Here is an 18,734-nt window from a genome sequence, read left to right as displayed (position 1 = left end):
ACTGCCCAAGCACCAGATTCTGATGACTTTGGAGTGACACCAGGCTCTTTAAGTTGTATCTTGTCGTAGTCTGTGCCTTTCCTTCATTCCTCATGTGTCAGCTGTTTTCCCCCTCCCCTTTGTTTCTTGTGGTTCCTTGTTTGTCTCTCTGTGTCTGGGTGTGGCTCATCAGTCCTGCTGCCAATCTGCCTGCTCACCTGAAAGCCATCCACTAATCAGCTCCAGCAGTACAAATACCCCGGCTCTGTAGTTCGGTCTCCGCCAGATTGTTCAGTCTGCCTTGCGGTACTACCTGTTGCTGATTGCTTTTTTCCCTCTTGGATTTTTGGCTTAAAACTTGTCTTTTTCTGCCTCAGATCTACACTTACTTGGTACCTGTGTGCCTGCCACTCCAGCCTGCCACCTGTTTCCAGCCTTACTCTGCCTGCCTGCCCTGTTTCTCCTGAGAGCCCAGCTTCAACCCAAGACATCCATTCCTGTTTTTTTTGTTTTGTTTTTTTAAAATAAAGCCACTTAAAACTGAGCAGCTGTCTGGGTCTCACTTTTGGGTCCAGTTCTCTCCATTTCATACAACATTATCTATCTTTAAACAATTACATTTTCTCGGGACACAGTAGCCCAATACAAGTCAATACAACAAGGCAGTAATTATGATATGTAGTTGGGGCGACACATCTCTCCCACTGGTCAAATATGCTAAATATGCCCCCAATTCAAGTTTCGTAGCGCTGAACTATCTTCCCCTCATGGCTTACAACCGTGCTAACAGTTGTGCTCGTCACACATGAAGGTCATTGTCGATCAGCCAACATCTGAAGCCACTTAAAGCCCACATCCAACATGTTTTAATAGTACAGGATTAGAACTGGTTGTTATTACTAAGCCAGCTTTGCTTAAAATGCAAAACATATTACCTAACTCTGAAACAACCCACAGTATGAGTAAGAGAAAAAAATTGTATCTCTGATTCCTTGACTTTGTGGGTTAGTTCCTCTGAAAGAGATTTCCCCTCAACTGTGAGTTGAGCAACATTTGGGATCTGGACAAAGTTAGAGAAGTAAAAACTGTATGATTGGTAACTCATGCTGGTGTCCCTTTTTATTTTTGATTATTCTGGCTGACACTTCAAAGTCCAACTGCTAGTCAGATAAGGACTGTTATGATGTTCTTTTTTTCCAGTGACAAAATGTTCCTTTGACTTAAAAACACTTTTCCAGAATTGGGAAACAGTCTTAGCTGAGAGAGAGATGTCACTAAAAGGAGTAAAAGTCTAAGAGATCAGCATCTGAACATATTTGTGAAGTATGTCTGATGCTAATAACACAAGCAGGAAAAAAAATGTTAAATTTGACCCTGCAGCTGCTGACAGCTGGTGCAACACTGTGATATAGTTACATCTCTGTAATAACAATGCCCTGTAATACTGAATGCAAGCATCGGCATCATATTGCCCTGGAAACATTTGTGTTAAATACAAACTTTAGAGCTTCCACAACATCTCTGATACACTGTGGAAACGCTGTCTCATGACTTTGTGTTGTTGGTAGACATCTGTTGTTGAAGCCACGAAATTGACTTTTAAAACCTGTCCAGTGGCCTGCACAGACATGCAGCCTAGCTCTTTACTGACCCACCGTGTTTGTTTTGGACCAGTGGAATACACCACAGAGTCTTGTATTTGCACATCATGTGATTGTGTGCCATTCCTTGAAATCAGCTTGGGAAAATAAATCCTAGAAGTACAAATTAAAAACATTTTGTTGTCTCCAAACTTTGTGGAAGAGTTACTGCTTGTCCACTCTCCCTTTCTGCTGGCACCAACAAATCTCTGCTGTGAAGGTTTGGATGGATGTCTGATTCGCTCTGCTCTTCATCACCTCCCCGTCGCCATGACTGAGTCTTTCCCCTTCACAGAGACCAGGACAACAGTATCAGAGGGAATAAAAATGCAGGGACTGCTTTTCGAGGAAAATGTCGTTATGTTCATAGAAGCAAAGCAGCTCATGGAGCCAGCTGCTCTCTGATGGAGCAAAGTCTTGTGTGTTTTGTGTGTGTGTGTGTGTGTGTGTGTGTGTGTGTGTGTGTTACACTGTGTGGACTACACCTTTTGCCACAGAACAACACTGAATTAAACTCCATTGTTTTTGCAGGTTTCACACCTTTGTTTTCGGTTGAACAAAGGCTCCTGACTCAGGGTTTTTACAGATAGCTTCAGGTTAGTTAAAAGAATGTTAATAGTGTGAAGACTTGTCCCCACACGCAGACCACCAGGGCCTGACTGGCCAAAACAGCAGCTCATTTTAATCCAATAAGAGGAGGCTTCAGGTGCTGCAAACCTGTTTGACTGGATGAAAGTGGAAGGATGTCAGTCACGAATAAGTCCAACTGTCATTAGTTTAACAGCACTTAAAACAGGATCCTTTTTTTTTAAAGGCAACCTTATGTGTAAGCCGGTGTTGTGGTACTCGAAATCAGTCTTAATCTCAAGACTGCTTTTAAAAAGTCTCGTATTGGAATCAACCACATTTATTTTGCTCTGTTTTGTCTCGGCCTCAGACAAAGATTACTGAGGTTTTTATTCTAAGACTGGTCAAGACCACAACTGCAGTTTGCACTAAATTCCCTGTGCATTTTCTGATCTATTCCTGAACACCATGATTGTATGGAAAACTTCCTGCTTCAAATACAGTAAATAACTTTACCCATTTCTAATTTGAAATTTTTGTTACTGCTGTCACCCCTCCCCACTCCCCTTCACTTCTTGGTCTTGGTCTCATCCCCGCCTTGCTACACTTTGGTCTTGGCCATGACTTGGTCTCAGTTTAGGTGGTCTTGAGACCTACAGCAAGTTAACAAGTAGATGGAAATCTTTATTTCTGCAACAGGGCTGTTATTGTTAGAGTTACATCTGAAAGATCTGGGTAAAAATCTGTGATGCTGTAGCTGAAATGGTCACAATGACAATGCTAACATGCTGATGTTGAGCAGATATAATGGTTACCATGATCTTAGGGTGCGTTCCAGATCGCATACCTTTGCTTTTTACTTTTAGTAGGTCCTGCAGCTGCCCTTAAAAGTACGTACTGTTGCATGCAGTATGCACACAATCGGGATGTACTACTTTCTCATAACATTACGCCCTGAACTTTGACCTTCTTGCTTTTATATCCATTACCATGGACATAGAACAAATGCCACATACTGAGTTCGGCAGAGATGAAGATCAACCCGGAGAGCTCTGCGGTTGTTACGTATGTAGTTTAACTTTAAAATTATAACTGCACAGATTGTGGATTTTAACATATTATATTTGCGACAATAAAATTACATCTGCAGTTCTCTCTCGTGTTATGTCCTGCTGTTGTTTGTAATATTTAGGATTTTTTCGTTCACTTAAACAATTAATATTCCTATGATTACTGTTCGGCTGGTTCATCAGTTACTTGAACGCACTCTCATCCGTCATTGTGACTTCTGGCAGCTGTCAATCAGCTGTCAAACAGCTGTCAGTGAGCTGTCAAGCTGTCATCTGATTGCAGCTCAGTTGATGTGATGTATCGGCCACTGCGCAGAGGACTGTGGGTCAGAATAGCCAGAAAAGCATGCTGGCATGCATACTGCAAAATCAAACTAGATGTAGTAGAATATCCTGGTATTTTTGGCACACTGCATTTAACATACTATGTATTGGGACATACTAAATCATTCTCTGGCATACTAAATAATATGGTAATATGGGGATTGGAACACACAGATCATCTCTGTTTAGCACATTAGCACGCTAAGATTTGCTAATTAGTACTAAACACAAAGTACAGCTGAGGTTGATGGGAATGTTATTACTGTAGGTTCATAAGTCAAAGTATTGGACAAAGTCAAATGCTGACCTACTGGTGGCGCTAGAGAAGTCAGGGGAACTCCAAAGTGAGTAGGGTTCATCCTCTGGGGACCATAAAGGTCAGTTCAGAATTTCATGGTAGATATTCTAGTCTAGACTAAAGTGTGGACAAACTGTGGCTAAAAATGGAGTTAATTATTTTAGAAATCTTCTCTGTAAAGACTCTCAATATATAGTAAAAAATCAGAATCAGAATAAGATGTATTACAAACTCTTCAACCATCACTTCATCGGCCTCCTGCCCAGTTTGCCTTGGCATCTCGAGCCGGAGTTTTGGGCAGCAAATCAGCTGCTGTGAAGCCAACTATTCTTGCCCGAACTTTAGCACATAATCCCCGGCTGGCATGTAACAACATTTGTACCCAGTTAGTGAGTGAAATGCTTTATGCAATAGGTCAAAGGTCAGAGTTTTGAAGTAATGGAAACTTAGAACTTTGGCTTTAATGATAGCAAATTGAAACACACACACACACTGTCCAAATGTTGCTGAGGCTTGATAATGTTGTTTGAGTTTGCCAAGATGTCACTATGCCAAGAGTCTGAGTGCTGGAACCTCATTTAAGGAGGTGACTTTTATATTAATCATAATATAATACATTACTAATATGTTATAAGTATCACCATTTATGAATATTAGACTTATAAGGATATTCAGCATCAAATAGTTGCATAAAGTCTGCATATAAGTCAACGCAATGTCTTTAAAAACCTGCATGTAAAGAATTGTATAAAGCATTTTGTGTACAAAATCTAATAAGTTGCCTCAAGTGATGTCACTTGAGTCGGTTGAGGCTGAAGAGATTAAAATGAAAAGAAAAACAGAGGTCTGGAGTTAGAAAGAAATTAGCTAACCTTTGTAGATCGCTCCTCATCCCTGCTGGAGGCTAGCAGCTCGAGGTTGTAGTTGCTACAAGCATAACACACCCAAAACTCCAACTGAACTGTCAGTGTGTGTGAGTTGCATTGCGAGTAATGTAAGCGCAATGTTTTTTTTAAAAGGACAAAGAATAGGCCTTTCCCAAACCGCACCCTAACAAATCCCACCCCATCACGGAGTGTAACTCCATTTGAAGTCACCTTCACAGCTGAATGAAGCACCCCTCATTAAGGTGCAGGACAGGGGTCGACAACCTTTGCTATCAAAAGAGCCAGTTTTAGTTGGCTTTGGATGGCACTGAATGTGGATGACCCTTCACGTGAACATGTAAACAGAGTGTAAGTGGGTAGGGAGATGATGTAGGGGGAAAGACACTACATGTGGATTAAAAAAAAAAAAGATGATATCTCTGGTTCTGGTGCATCCATTTAAGGTTAAGGGAGTTAAGGGAGCGTAATGCTAAATCTGTAAAATCCTCTTCTGATAACCTATAATGCAAATTACTGACTGCATTTTTGAACAACAGAAAGACCTATGTAGTACCTGATGCCTGCAAGCTTTCACCTCATTAAAAGTAACACTGCCTGCTGCAGGTTTGTGCCTCCTCTGTATTCTCTCTCTCATATGAGCTCTCTGATGCCATGACAACAGCAGATCAGTGCAAAGGGGCCCCAAAATGCCCTTAAGAGGCCCCTTATGTCCAGCCAAGCTGCCTGCATCCCAGAATGTCAGGGTGAGGCAGCCATGTAGGTAACCGGTGATGTATATTCTAAGTTTGTCCGCTTTGGTGCACAACAGAAGCTCGTCTCCTGAAAAACAGTCATGACCTGCTTGTCCGGCCTGCGTCACACCAACTGACTGTAAATACTGACAACAACACGACCCAGGTGTCTGAAAGTTCATCACTGGTGCAGCCTGTAATTACTAAGAAAGGGAGAACAGCGCTGTTTAAATAAACTGTTAACAAAATTTTCTCATGGGGGGAAACATTTTAGTAGCACGTAAACTATAAACACTTTTAAAAGGAACCAAAACTGTAAATAAGTCAGTTTTGGTTTGGAAAACTAGAGGCAAGTAGTTGCAAATGCATTTTAATTGATTATAATGAAAGTATTAATGTGACCTTTCACCTATACACAAGGGTTTAAAGCACATTTTTGCTGTTCCTTCTAACTTCTAAATATAATCACTTGTAGTGACATAATAAATTCCAGACTGGTGAAAACATCCAGCATCCAGGCACAGAAGGACCTAACGGCTGTTGCAATATGAACTTCTTGAAGGTCCAGTGTGAAGGATTTAGCAGCATCTAGTTGTGAGGGCTGCAGACTGCAACCAACTGGAACGTCTCCCGTGTGCCAAGCGTGTATGGCGGCCAAAGCGAAAATGAGAACACACGAAAACACAAAAAAACAGATTTGGTCATATCTAGAGCCAGTGTTTGGTTTGTCCATTCTGGGCTACTGTAGAAAAACATGGCGGACTCCAATGGATGAGGGCACGCTCCATGTATAGATATAAACGGCTCATTCTAAGGTATCTAAAACACAGCTATTCTTATTCTCATGTGATTATACACAAAATATATTTATGAATAATCCCATGTCTGAAAATATACATTTTACACACTGTACCTTTAAACAATGGGGCTGCAGTGCTGGTAAACTTTCAAAGAACAGCCTGGGAAGACACTTATCCCAGCTTGTTTCTTGTCTTTTTCATTTATTTTCTTTAACTTATCATATCTAATACAACAGCAAAATGTGATCTTTTAACTACAGAGTCCTGGGAGTACTTGTCTCAAAGGGGACAGTGAAAACCCTGTCTATTTTGCTCGTCTCTGACCTTACTATTTGCTGGCAAAAATGGCATGAAATGTCAGTTTTTGTTGAGCAAGTTCATTTTTTATTTCCTTAGCTCTCGTTGAAACTCACCTTTTCAAACAAGCTTTAAAAACATCTATAAACTTTTACTATATCTTATCATTTTAAAAGTCAAAAATCCATTTTTTGCTTTGTTTTTAGTGCCTAATTTCTTGCAACTGTCTATGGTCTGTATTTTAAATCTTATGTAAAAATTTCTGTATAAATGAGGTTTTATTGTTATCATTGCCTTTTCATCATTCATTCAATCAATTATTTAAGTATTCAATCAATCATTAATCAGTTAAGGAAAGGGGAAAACAATCAAGCAATCAGCTCAACATGCAGCACCGTCAATCATGTCGTCATACATTTAATAAACTTAGAGACATTAATAAAAGTGTTTTAATGAGAGGCCACACCGCTGACCACTGTTGTTAAAGCCGTCTAATGATTTACCTTACACATAATTTTCCATTCCCCGCCCGGAGGTCAGCAGCCAATGGCTTGTCAGCGTTGCTATTTAAGACGCGGACAGTTCAAGGTGGTTCAGATATCAGCGCTCTGCGCGCAACAGGACGCACTGAATTATCCTGAAGAGGAATACACACACGCTCTTCCGCTGCCAGCTCCGATTCACTTGATTTAATCACTGAAGACATTTATTTTTTCATTTTGAAAGGACACATTTGTAAAAGAGATGAAAGCGTGGAGAGTCCGGTTTCTGTACTTTCTGGTGTTGAATGCAGCTGTGCAGAGTGTGACGTCTGTGGAAGAAGAGCTCGCCGATTCTATTTTTGGTGAGTTGCAGGTTTTAACATTTACTCTCACACACATCGACACGCGTTTGTGCAGCAGTGGAGGATTTAACGGTTCAGATAGCGGCGGTGGAAAAGAATCCAGTGAGGGAAAATGTGTCTGTAATTTACGCGCGGTGTACTTGTGTATGAGCCGGGTGTGTGTGTGTGTGTGTGTGTGTGTTTGGACTCTGAGAGTAACATTAACGGTTTGTAGGAGACACTATGTATCACGTGTCTATGACTAAACTTGTCTTTGTGGTGTCTGGCGAATACCCAACTTCTAATGACTGCTATTAGCCATGAGAGACAAGATGGAAATGATTGTCACTGTCAGAGCGCAGGAGAGGAACACAGTGGTGAAAATATTCAGGCTTCTTAACATGAATTAAGTTTATGATCATCAACTAAACTGCTTCAGCCCTTGGCATGTAAAGCCTTAAGTGTCTGTGTCCTGCATCCAGCTCCCCACCCCCACTCTGAAACCAGTTGAGTTGAGTCAGCTGACTGTGTAAGGACCACTGAAAGTTGGGCAGATTATAGTCGGTGAGGTGGCAGGAACAAAGCTGGGAAAACTCTCTGTGGTTTCTATGGCACTCAGTCTGACCAAGTGAACCACTATAACCCCTGATCTTGTCTAAGGTGGAAGCTCATTTACTGAGGGGCCCTAAGGGGCCGGGGCTTATTGGAGCTAGTCGCTCAGTTAGCTAGTCAGGCGTCTCTGACCTCCCAGACAGAACATTAGACCAGATTTACACATCTGAGAAAAACACCAGAGGCCTAACCTTTTGTTCGCACAGCTCATCTGTCAACCCTCCTCTCTCCCAGGTAACTTCCTCGACCCTCTGAAAGACCTGTTCGACCACAAGGATGACAGCAATCAAACTGTTGCGAAATTCTCCCTCCGCAAACCATCCCATCCTGATGACGACCTGTGCTACATCGTTCCCGGCAACCCGGACTCCCTGGCAGCTTGCACCTTCAACAGCACCTCCAAAACCTTCCTAGTAATCCACGGGTGGACGGTGAGTGAGATGCTTCAGCCTGTCGTGACCTGCCCCTGTCTTTAAAACACCCACGGGCCTTGTTTCACTTGAATCTCTTTTGGTTTAGAAAAAGAAACCACCTGTGACTTGTAGTGTGTCATTATTTCACCAAATTCTAGTGTCATTAAGTCTTGTCAATTTCACGAAACTTACTTTCTCGACAAGCAGCGACATGTCGTTAATACCAAAGAACATTCTGTAGCGATGAAGTGGACTGGAGGGGCTCTGATTTTACAATACGGCCTGAACTTCCTTTAAATAATAACAGGTTTATTCACATTAATGGTAAGTATAATGCTTTGACTGTCATTCCAACAGCTGAGTGGGCTGTTTGAAAGCTGGGTGGCGAAGCTGGTCTCAGCACTGTACGACAGAGAGCAGACGGCCAACGTCATCGTGGTGGACTGGCTCACCTCGGCACAGAACCACTACATCATCGCAGCTCAGAACACCAAAGCAGTGGGGCATGAGATCGCTCGCTTCATCGACTGGATTGAGGTCAGTGGGGTCAAAACTTTACGTCTCAACCCAGTAATGTTCCACCTGTCACTCTCCAGTTAGAATATTCAGATTTTCACAACCTCTTTTTAAGAGGGGAAACTTCATAAAAGTTTATAGTTGTTGCTTTGAATGATCTCTGACACAAGAACACTGGGCCCAAAAAAATATTTAGTACAGATGAGCCAGTGCACTATTATCTTTATCTGTAATGGGAGTGGGCGGGGCTTAAGTCAGAAGTGGGTGTGGTTTAAACAGAAACCTGAAAGTTTGGGTCCCGAAATTGCTATAGGTTGATCAGGAGTTGCTACATTTATTACTTGTTAGAAAACTATTTACAGAACAGCCTCAGAATTGAGCCTCAGTGTATTTTTAATCACAAGAATAAGAGACTGACTGCAGCTACCCAAATAAGGATTCTCCTTCATCACCAGTGACACATTTAACTGGAATGATACTCAAATGCCTAAGAAGTACATTATATGTAGCAGATACTCATTTTAAACAGGTGGTCATGAGTTTCTTTAACCACCAATAAGTAAATGAACCTGTATTTTACAACACCAGAGAGCTGCTAATAGAGCTTTTACTCACCCCAACAATCCAAATCACTGTTACAGACAATTTATTAACCATTAGTAATTCATATTGTCTTAACACACCTTAAAGTAAAGTAGTACTATTCTGATACATGTCACTCACAGGTCATTTTGAAACAGGATGTGTCACTTTATCTGTGCAAGAGAATGTTTGTCTCGCTGATTTCCTAAATCATATTTTAATTAATTAAATGTAAACTCCAAGATTTTGATTCACTCTCTGACCAGACTTGGAGAAAATAGTGTCAGCGCCATAAATGCAGCAGGATATATCAGTGCATGTCACAGCCTGAGAGACAGCCTAACAACAACATGTAGTTCATCTCCTCACAGATCACACTCTGCCTTTTTACTGACTCCTTCACTTAATATGTTTTTTTTTTCCCTTTAAAATTTATGTCATGATTTTGTATCAATACATTGTTGTAAACTGTGTCTGAATTCACTGACTTAAATTGTAATTGTGCTTTGGCAACACATATGAAATGCCATGCCAATAAAGCTTATTGAATTGAAATTAATCATAAATATTTCTATAAAGGAAACCACAAACATGCCTCTGGAGAACATCCACCTGATTGGCTACAGCCTCGGAGCTCATGTGGCAGGATTTGCTGGAAGCCATGCAACCAATAAAGTCGGAAGAATAACCGGTAAGAAAAAACAACTCTACCTTTTTGATGTCTTGCAGTTTAGTTTGGTAAAAGATCAGTTAATCGTGAGCTGACTGGTTGATTCACTGTTACCTGTCTCTGTCTGCAGGTCTGGACCCAGCTGGTCCTGACTTTGAGGGTGAGCACGCCCACAGGCGTCTGTCCCCTGATGACGCTCACTTTGTGGACGTCCTCCACACCTTCACGCGGGGCTCCCTGGGGCTCAGCATCGGCATCCAGCAGCCTGTCGGCCACGTGGACATTTACCCCAACGGAGGCAGCTTCCAGCCGGGCTGCAACCTCAGAGGGGCACTGGAGAAGATCGCTAACTTAGGGTTGTTTGGTAAGAACACCTTTTGATGTAACTGTTAATGAAGTTTTTTTCCCCTGACACATATTTCTCCCTGAAATACTTAAGACAAATTTATGTATGATTTTCCATAACTAAACACAGAGCAGTTACGACCATGGGTGCTGTTTTTAAACCGGCAAACAGACTCAGAGTTAGTTTTTGGCTTCACATAATGAAGCAGTGTTATATTATATTAACTATTAAACAATAATGTATTTGTTACCACCAGGTTACAGTGCACATTTTTGTGATCATTAGTAATTACACACAGAGTCCAGCAGCTTCAGCAACACTGCAGCTACTTGTTATTGTTGTACTTGTCATTAATCTGTCTAAGCAGTGAACATTGTTACTGTCAGTTGCATAATAACACCCTCCAGGTCACTGTGACAGTGAACAGAGGGCTCTAAACATGGCAGAGGATTGATGCCTAAAATATATCAGTCTTAGTTTGTCTAGTAAAAGAATGGAAAACTAACAACTTGACATAACTATGTAATTAAATACAGTTCCCTCTTTCCTCCTCAGCCATCACCGATGCAGTGAAGTGTGAACACGAGCGCTCGGTCCACCTGTTCATCGACTCCCTGCTGAACGAGCAGGAAGCGGCCAAGGCCTACAGGTGTGGCAGCAACGACTTGTTCGACCGCGGCATGTGTCTCAGTTGCCGCAAAAGTCGCTGCAACGCGGTGGGCTACGACATCAGCAAGGTCCGCAAGGCGCGCAACGTTCAGATGTACACCAAGACACGGGCCTCCATGCCTTTCAGAGGTCAGTGGACTTTATTGGTGTTGAAGTGGATAATTCAGCTTGTGCCAAAGTTGCACAATTTCCCGCCTGAGTCAGATGAAGTAATAATATTGCACAATCAAGGTCCAGTGGTTAATTCTAAAAAACCCTGCTCTGATTAAAAAGGATTTTAAGACTGTCTGAGCTCAGTAGTGTTTCAGTTTCTTAGTTTTGCAAACTGACTCAAAATACCTTGGAGCAGCTTCACTCCAGCAGCCTACATGCATGTTTAAAATGTCCCACATGCTCTCTTGCTCTGCAGTGTACCACTACCAGCTGAAGATCCACTTCTCCAGTAAGGTGAATCGCTCGGAGATGGAGCCGTCACTCACTGTCTCGCTGTACGGAACAAAAGGAGAGAGTGAAAACCTGGAGCTCAAACTGTAAGTGTTTAAAAGCCTTCATAAAAGATAATTACAGCACCGTGACTTTCATCTCGCGAGTTATGAGTTGTTCTGTAACAGTCGCACAGTAGTCAAAGGAAGCAGCGTGAAGTATAAACCATTAACAGAGATATAACCGCAGACCTGGCAGCATTTGTGGGGTTACATCACCATGATTTATGGTGCAGAGTTTACGAGGCTAAGCTAAATTAAATATTCCCGCTGGCTGCGAGCGGAATACTAACACCTCTCTCTGTTTGTGTCCGACAGGAAGGAGAAAATAGCGACAAATAAGACACATTCATTCCTGCTGGTGACAGAGAAAGATATCGGAGATCTGCTGATGGTGAAGTTTAAATGGGAGGAGACAAACGGGTGGTCAGCTTCCAACATGTTGAAGATGGTTTCTTCATGGTGGTCCGGTGCGGACAGTGCAGATGTGGAGGTTCATAAAATCCGCATCAGAGCTGGAGAGACCCAACAAAAGTAAGATGTGCTACTTTATGAAAAAGGCCAGAAAAATACTGCAAATATGTTAAAAAACACAATTTTAGCATTATTTTTTGCAGTAGAAGTGGTAAAAGTAGAAAATTCTGAATTTCTTTTCAGGATGGTGTTCTGCGTAAAAGACCCAGAAGCTCTGAAATTAACACAAGAGGTCACATTTGTTAGATGTAAGGATGCATGGAGGGCGAAATCGAAACGAACTCCCAGGAGGTGAGTTATCCCCCGCACTTTCCTTATCACTTTAATGTCACCGTCATTGCTCTTAAATAAAAACACTTTTCTCTGTTTCTAGAGTAACTCTGGAGAACCACTGACCTCGAAGAAAGGACGCCGCTGTTGAACGCCCTTCAGTCCATTTCAGCACTTAAAAGTAAATAATTTATACACCCAACTGTAACTTATTTCTCAAACGATACAAAACTCTCACCGCCTTGTATATACATCCACAAAACTGTTATTTAAAACAATATGTGTGTGAATACTGTAAGATATTTTGTAAAGAGCTCTTTGTATGTATGACACTTAAATGTAACTTCACTTTTGGTGCATGTTTTGTATCCAAAGAGATGGGTACTTGTCACGTCAGAGCCTCGCATACTGAGACTGGATTTACCTTAACAGTTCAGGAGGTACTGATGTCCTATTGGGTAAAACACCTCAAGTTAAATTTCATGATTATAATGATGACTGTGTGAACTTGGTGTCCATGAAGGTCTGCAGACAGTTCTCCAAAAGCAACGCAGTCTAGACATGCACCGATCCAGCTTTTTTTTTAGTTTCGATACCGATCCCGATGCTGTAGCTCTCGGTATCAGCCGATACCCGATACCGATCCGATACCATGGTTGACCTAAAAAGCTATATACCTGTACATGTAGAACAGAAAAGACTAAAGGCATCAGGCATTGATGACTACACAGTTGTTTCCTAAGATAAAGTGAAACAAGATGAAACAGATTAATGCAATAATGAACTATTTATTTTTAACAAAAACAAACAATTGTGCGACAGCAGTTGAAACAGTGTGAAAAACCTCCACACAGCAGATTCTCTCCTTCACTCCATGACGTATGACGTAGCTCACGTTGCAATAGATCTAAAGGGAAAGGATCGCCTCAGGTATAGTTTGCATTTTTGGATATCTGATCCATCTATTTTGATGATATCGGGGCCGATATTCGAACCAGATATCGGATCAGTGCATTCCTAGCCCAGTCGCCAGAAGAAATGTTGGAATTGTATGTTACCGCAAACCACAGATTTGTTACATCTGCAATTATTTTATTTCCAATTGCAAAACTCATTTCAACAACTTGTTTCTGGAACAAAAACCACAAAGATCATGTTTGGGCTTAAAATACGCTTTTTTGGGGACACAATTTCCACTCGAAAAAGCAGCGATATCTGCCCGCTGGAAAAACATGGATGGGTCACTGCAAAACACTTACATTAGATGCCTATAAAGCAGCTGTAAAAACATCAATGACTCGCTAAAATCACAACCGTTTTGTTGTTGTTGGTCTCGAACAGTGGTCTGCAGCTCACCTAGGCGACACACCAGCCACCCTCCTGCCCTCCCCCTGATGACAAAGTACGCTCATCTACTAGAAACGTCGATATAACACAGGTGAAACATGCAAATGTAACATGTCTTCTGGTGACTTGGCTGCAAAAAAGAAGAATATAACTGCCAATATGAATTTCTTGAGGTGTTTTATGCAATATGGTGCAGTGGATTTACCTTCATGTATTATCTAACCAACAGAGCATTCACCACTGTGGCTCCCAGCACTCTACGTGACTGTGGGACCTGTAACAATGTGCCTTACTGTAAACTGTAGCCAGATGTAAGCTGTTGCAAACTTGTCTTAACTTTTTTCACCTCAGTGTGCTTTAGTTTTGTTGTTGTATAAACTTTGTGACTTTTACTGAAACATCTGAACATGCAAACGTTGTTTTAAAAACCTATTTTTACTGCTACACCTCTGAGAGATGTTACTTTGAAGCTGTTACCTCAAAGAAGCACCTGACATTTTGTCCACTTACAGTTCTGTTAAAGTTACACGAGGTGCATGATGCTCAGTGTGAAGTCGAAAGCACAGTTTATATAAATGTTGTCTCTCTTGACTGCAATTTCTTCTCTGCATGTGACTTTTTTAATCTCGACTAATGCTCTTTTATTCATCTAAACCTTGGCTCTTTAGAGATCGGTACTGTAATCATTGTGACTTTATTTCTACCTACTTTAAAGAAGTGGAAATGTTTTACTTTTGCACTGAAAACAGGAGAAGAAATTGCGAAAACCAAGTTACTTGTACAGTTATGTAAATACCATGATACAGATGATAGATTTTGGGGTATGGGACACTGTTAGTTATATATATTTTTACCTCCCGAGGAATTTAATCTGTAAAATGTGCCTTTCTATAATCTTTTGTACATATTTGTAAATATTCACTGTACTGTATAAATTCTTTAATAAACCAAAAACTGCCTTCTGAGAGGTCACCCTGAGCCTGACTTTTATTTTAGGGTCGTGACAAATACAAATAAAAAATGTTCCATTGTTATCACTTGTATTCACCAGCTCAAGGTTGTTTTATCATTTTCTTATTTATTATCAGAACAAAACCTGTGTGAGATCCAAACATTTTTAACAATTTGAACTGTTTTTGATACAAAAGTGGGAGGAATTGTTAAATCACACAAAATAAGCTTTGTGATTTCTTCTTGTCCTTGATGTTGTGACGCCATGTGTTTGGCCGACTGTGTCAAGGTGACCTGAGAGATAGACTCCATTAGGATGCTTGAAGCCAGCTTTAAGTAAATATATAAATCATTAGTGGTGAAAGAAGTATTCAGATCCTTAACTTGAGTAAGAGTACCAAGACAACAATATAAGAATAACTAAATTCAGGCTCTGCAATTAAACCTTTAAATCCTTTGAAACCTGAGCAAATTGGCTTTGTTTCTTTTTTTAAAAACATGGGACAAAAGCAATGAGCAACGAAAGGGGAAATTACCCATTAGCAAGAAATTAGTAAAAACAAGAAAATTGGTTTAAAAAAAAAGCACCACATCAGTACAACAACGGGAATTGATGTTTTTTTTCCCTGCAACAACTAACGCACATGGTTAGGTTTAAGAAAACAGTGCAGGGTTTGGCTTTATAATCTTGGACACAAACACTGCTCTCCTGGGTGAAAGTCGGTGGCTGTTGGTGTTTCACTGCCTTAACTTTCATTCCTGTCCTGCTGCGTTTCGCCCTGATGCCGGCACCCGGAGGCCTGTCATGCTGACGTTAGAGGACGGCTTTTTGAGGCCCACATGCCGGATTTCGATGTCTTTGGAGTGAGACCAGGTTGATTAAACGACAAAACTACATGAAAACATCAAACTCTCTCAAAACACAATGTACGCTCATTACTCCCCAAACATACATTTTTGCCACAACTTACAGCTGAAAACTGAACTGAAACTGAAACGTATCTATGACTACAATACTAAAGTTTTTCAGCAAAAATGCATGTGTTTGGGAAGCTGAGCATACGACTAGAAAATAAGACAAGAATTGTGTGAGAGTTTGTAAACAGATGCGGTGACATAGTTTTGCTGTACTTAAATGCGATTTCCAAGCAATCATATGTTCTCCATTTTCTGTGGAGGCTTACAGAAAAAAAGTTTTCTTCACAAATTCCAAGGTCACACAGCACGAGGACCTGATTTATAAATGGTCATTTTGTGGGTGGAGTATTCCTTTAAGGCTAAAATTAGCGATCAAGTTCGAACACAGAAGTGAGGATGCTGCAGGGCAAAACAAGGGAGAGTCCCGTCAATCTTTACAGGGGCAGGTGTATGATGCTATGTAGCGTTTAAGGGGAGATGACTCATAGGGAGATTATGAAACAATGGGCCCGGAGGTGCAGAAGGCCCGACCACGTCTCCTACATATGAGCAAGACACACAGACGTTACAGTTGTTTTGCGTCTCATTGTAAGTGTTGTGTATCTCTCTTTGGTTTTGTGTCTATTTGTAGTCAATTTGAGTGTTTTTGTAGTTGTTTTGCATCTCTGTGGTCATTTGGTATATCCTCGTGGTCATTTTGTGTTGCTCTGTCGTCATTTTGATTTTCTTTGCAGCTGTTTCACATCTCTTTGTGGTCTTTCTGTGTCTCTTTGTCATCATTTTGAGTCTCCTCATGGTTGGTATGTGTCTCCTCAAGTGGCATTTTGCAGGTAAAGCCCAAGGAAGGCCCTGACACTTTGGGCCCCGGGGCCTGTGCCAGGTAGGTCAGCTCAGTAATCCATCCATGGGTTGACTGACACACACATGCATCACAGGAGACTCTCAATGCTTGATGAAATGTGAACAGACAAGTGGCACAAGGAAAAGAAAGTGGCACATGCATCATGACTTACAAAGATATCAGTTAACAGAATAGGGTGACAGGCGTTGAGCAGGTTTCAGCGTCTTCACAGGTCACCTGTAGTCAGATCACACAGTTTACGATGAGCAACAAAGTGGATTGCTGCAATGTGGCTGTGACACTTCAAAAAACCCCAGGTGAAGGAATCCTCGTAAAATGTGTGCGTTGTCATGATGTCGTCCCAGAGGTGACAGGGATCAAAAGTCAGGGGTCACTCAAACTCACTGGTGTACAGCTTGCGGCCACAGAGGCAGACTGTGCAGCCCATCACTGCAGACAGAGTCAGGATCGCCACCAGGATGGCCCACCAGTGAGCCTGCAGAGGATGAACAGAAATATAGTAAGTTTGGATCACTGTTGACTGTATTTCTTCACCAGGCTTTTGTTGTACTTATCGGAGAAATGTTTTGAGGTCAATATAGAAATATCTGCTTCCTTCATTATCTTGCAGCTGCTGCAGCAGGAGCATAGTCAAGAAATACAACAAACTTCAGTTGGAGACAGTATTCAGTGAGGAATGCTATAAAGAAAGTCAACAGCAGCTGAAATGTGACATGAGGAGAAACAACACAAATGACGAATAAATATTGAGTTAAATTATTGAGTGTTTTAGTGGCAAAACACAAGAAAGTTGCAACAAGTTGACTTTAGGTGTCATATTCTAGGTTGAACTTATGACCCTGCACTGATTTGCTTTGATTGACAGTCACAATTTTTCCTTTACTTTGCAGCTCAGCACATTACAGAGTGAGTCAGCAACACACTGTGCTGTAGGTGTGGTAAAACAACACAATTGTTCCTGAAGTGAGGGGTCATATCTGTCTCCAGTGAAACGGAGGCTTGATCTTTGAGGGGCTCTCCAACCCAAATCGGAATTCCTGATTCTTCACGCTGTCATGAAGAACTGAACCTCAAAGAGAGCTGCGACTGAAACATCGAAGACAGCTGAACATCAGAGCAGGAAAATTAACAAACAGACTGAGCTGAGGATGTGACCTCAGGCAAACATCTGCTGAATCTTGACAATCATGACGGCTGCAGCCACAGAGTACGGTAAGTGATCACTTTTTAACCACGTAACTTATGCTGGAAGATTGTGTCTGACCTGGTGCTCTCAAAACCGCCTGTCAAGTCATTTGAGTCTACAAGGCAACTTTAAATCTATTAATACATGGAGACCTGACTGACATCCTCAATCGTTGCTGTTATCTTTTAAACGTGTCATCAGAGTAATCGTAGGAAACCTTCACCTTCATCCACTCCGCTAAGTCATCGAAGTCATCCAAATTGAGAAGGGAGTTTTTCAGTCTTGCGATGGGGCCATCCGCATCCAGCAGACGACACACATGGAATTTGTCGCAGTAACCCCGGTTTCCTGAGCACGGAGCCCCAGCAACCAGCGGCAACGCCTTCTTCTGGAAGAAACGGGACAGGACGGAGGACGTGGTGCTGGCACACGTCTCAGGCTTATCTGCCATTGATACACAGAAAATCACTTTAAATATATACCAGAATGCATTTTATATATCTATTGTAAGCCACAATGTGTATAATTTATATATATAAATTTATCAATACATAAACACGGACACTGAACTTGTAGCAAACCAAAGCATCCATTACATCAACTGCAAAATTGCTTAGAAAACACCTCATGTTATACTTTGTACACGGACCGTCGTGTCAGATGTAATGGAAAACAATAATGTAACCTCAGTTCAAATTGACACAGGCTGAAGTGTTGGGACACAAAGTGTAAACACATTCCTCAGTGGTAGAGGACACGTCGGCCTGTAGTTACCCAGCTGCTGGCAGCACACATGGCATTTCTCCTTCATCAAGTCTCCTGGACAGTCACACTGCTCAAGGCTGTGTTTCAGACACACAGACTCAGTACAGACCTGCAGAGATAACCAGAGACACTCATTAAGAAGAAGACTTTGTTAAGTTCCTGCTGCTCCATAAGGCTGTTGAAGTTAAACCTTCCCCCAAAAACCTTTTGAAAACCCTGAAGATAAGCTAATAAAGGTAAAAGTACTTTGTGTAC

The 18,734-nt window shown here is 41.5% G+C and overlaps 2 protein-coding genes across 3 annotated transcripts in view; one reads left to right on the top strand and one right to left on the bottom strand.

Annotated features, from left to right (window-relative positions):
* Positions 1–7,193: 7,193 nt before the first annotated feature.
* Positions 7,194–14,772, top strand: LOC126396526 (lipoprotein lipase). 2 transcript variants are annotated; one of them, XR_007570576.1, is made up of 11 exons: positions 7,194–7,437; positions 8,263–8,459; positions 8,799–8,978; positions 10,119–10,230; positions 10,340–10,573; positions 11,111–11,353; positions 11,634–11,754; positions 12,025–12,240; positions 12,364–12,471; positions 12,554–12,631; positions 13,792–14,772. XR_007570576.1 is itself a non-coding variant. In XM_050054696.1 (10 exons), exons 1-10 carry the CDS (start codon positions 7,338–7,340, stop codon positions 12,573–12,575), a joined length of 1,533 nt encoding a protein of 510 aa, XP_049910653.1. In that variant the 5' UTR covers positions 7,194–7,337; the 3' UTR covers positions 12,576–14,772. The 2 variants fall into 2 exon arrangements, 1 of the variants encoding a protein (XP_049910653.1); XM_050054696.1 differs by having other exon boundaries at positions 12,554–14,772.
* si:ch1073-396h14.1 (disintegrin and metalloproteinase domain-containing protein 10) overlaps positions 13,095–18,734 on the bottom strand; it is a 43,752-nt gene continuing 38,112 nt past the window's right edge. Inside the window, exons 13-15 of the mRNA XM_050054695.1 lie at positions 18,489–18,588; positions 17,938–18,158; positions 13,095–17,003 (exon numbers count right to left, since the gene is read on the bottom strand). Of these exons, the coding sequence (XP_049910652.1) occupies positions 16,899–17,003; positions 17,938–18,158; positions 18,489–18,588 (426 nt within the window). The 3' untranslated portion in view covers positions 13,095–16,898. The remainder of the gene's footprint in view (positions 17,004–17,937; positions 18,159–18,488; positions 18,589–18,734) is intronic.

This window comes from Epinephelus moara, chromosome 10 (assembly GCF_006386435.1).
Source record: "Epinephelus moara isolate mb chromosome 10, YSFRI_EMoa_1.0, whole genome shotgun sequence".
Lineage (NCBI taxonomy): Eukaryota > Metazoa > Chordata > Actinopteri > Perciformes > Serranidae > Epinephelus > Epinephelus moara.
This window is presented reverse-complemented; position numbering and strand designations above follow the sequence as displayed.

What these genes read in the sequence shown, in the direction of transcription:
- LOC126396526 (XM_050054696.1), top strand. Translation starts at nt 7,338, where the DNA reads ATGAAAGCGTGGAGAGTCCGGTTTCTGTACTTTCTGGTGTTGAATGCA. An exon ending in TAGTAATCCACGGGTGGACG is followed by an intron (nt 8,460 to 8,798) that starts GTGAGTGAGATG and finishes TCATTCCAACAG; the next exon opens with CTGAGTGGGCTGTTTGAAAG. An exon ending in TAAAGTCGGAAGAATAACCG is followed by an intron (nt 10,231 to 10,339) that starts GTAAGAAAAAAC and finishes CTCTGTCTGCAG; the next exon opens with GTCTGGACCCAGCTGGTCCT.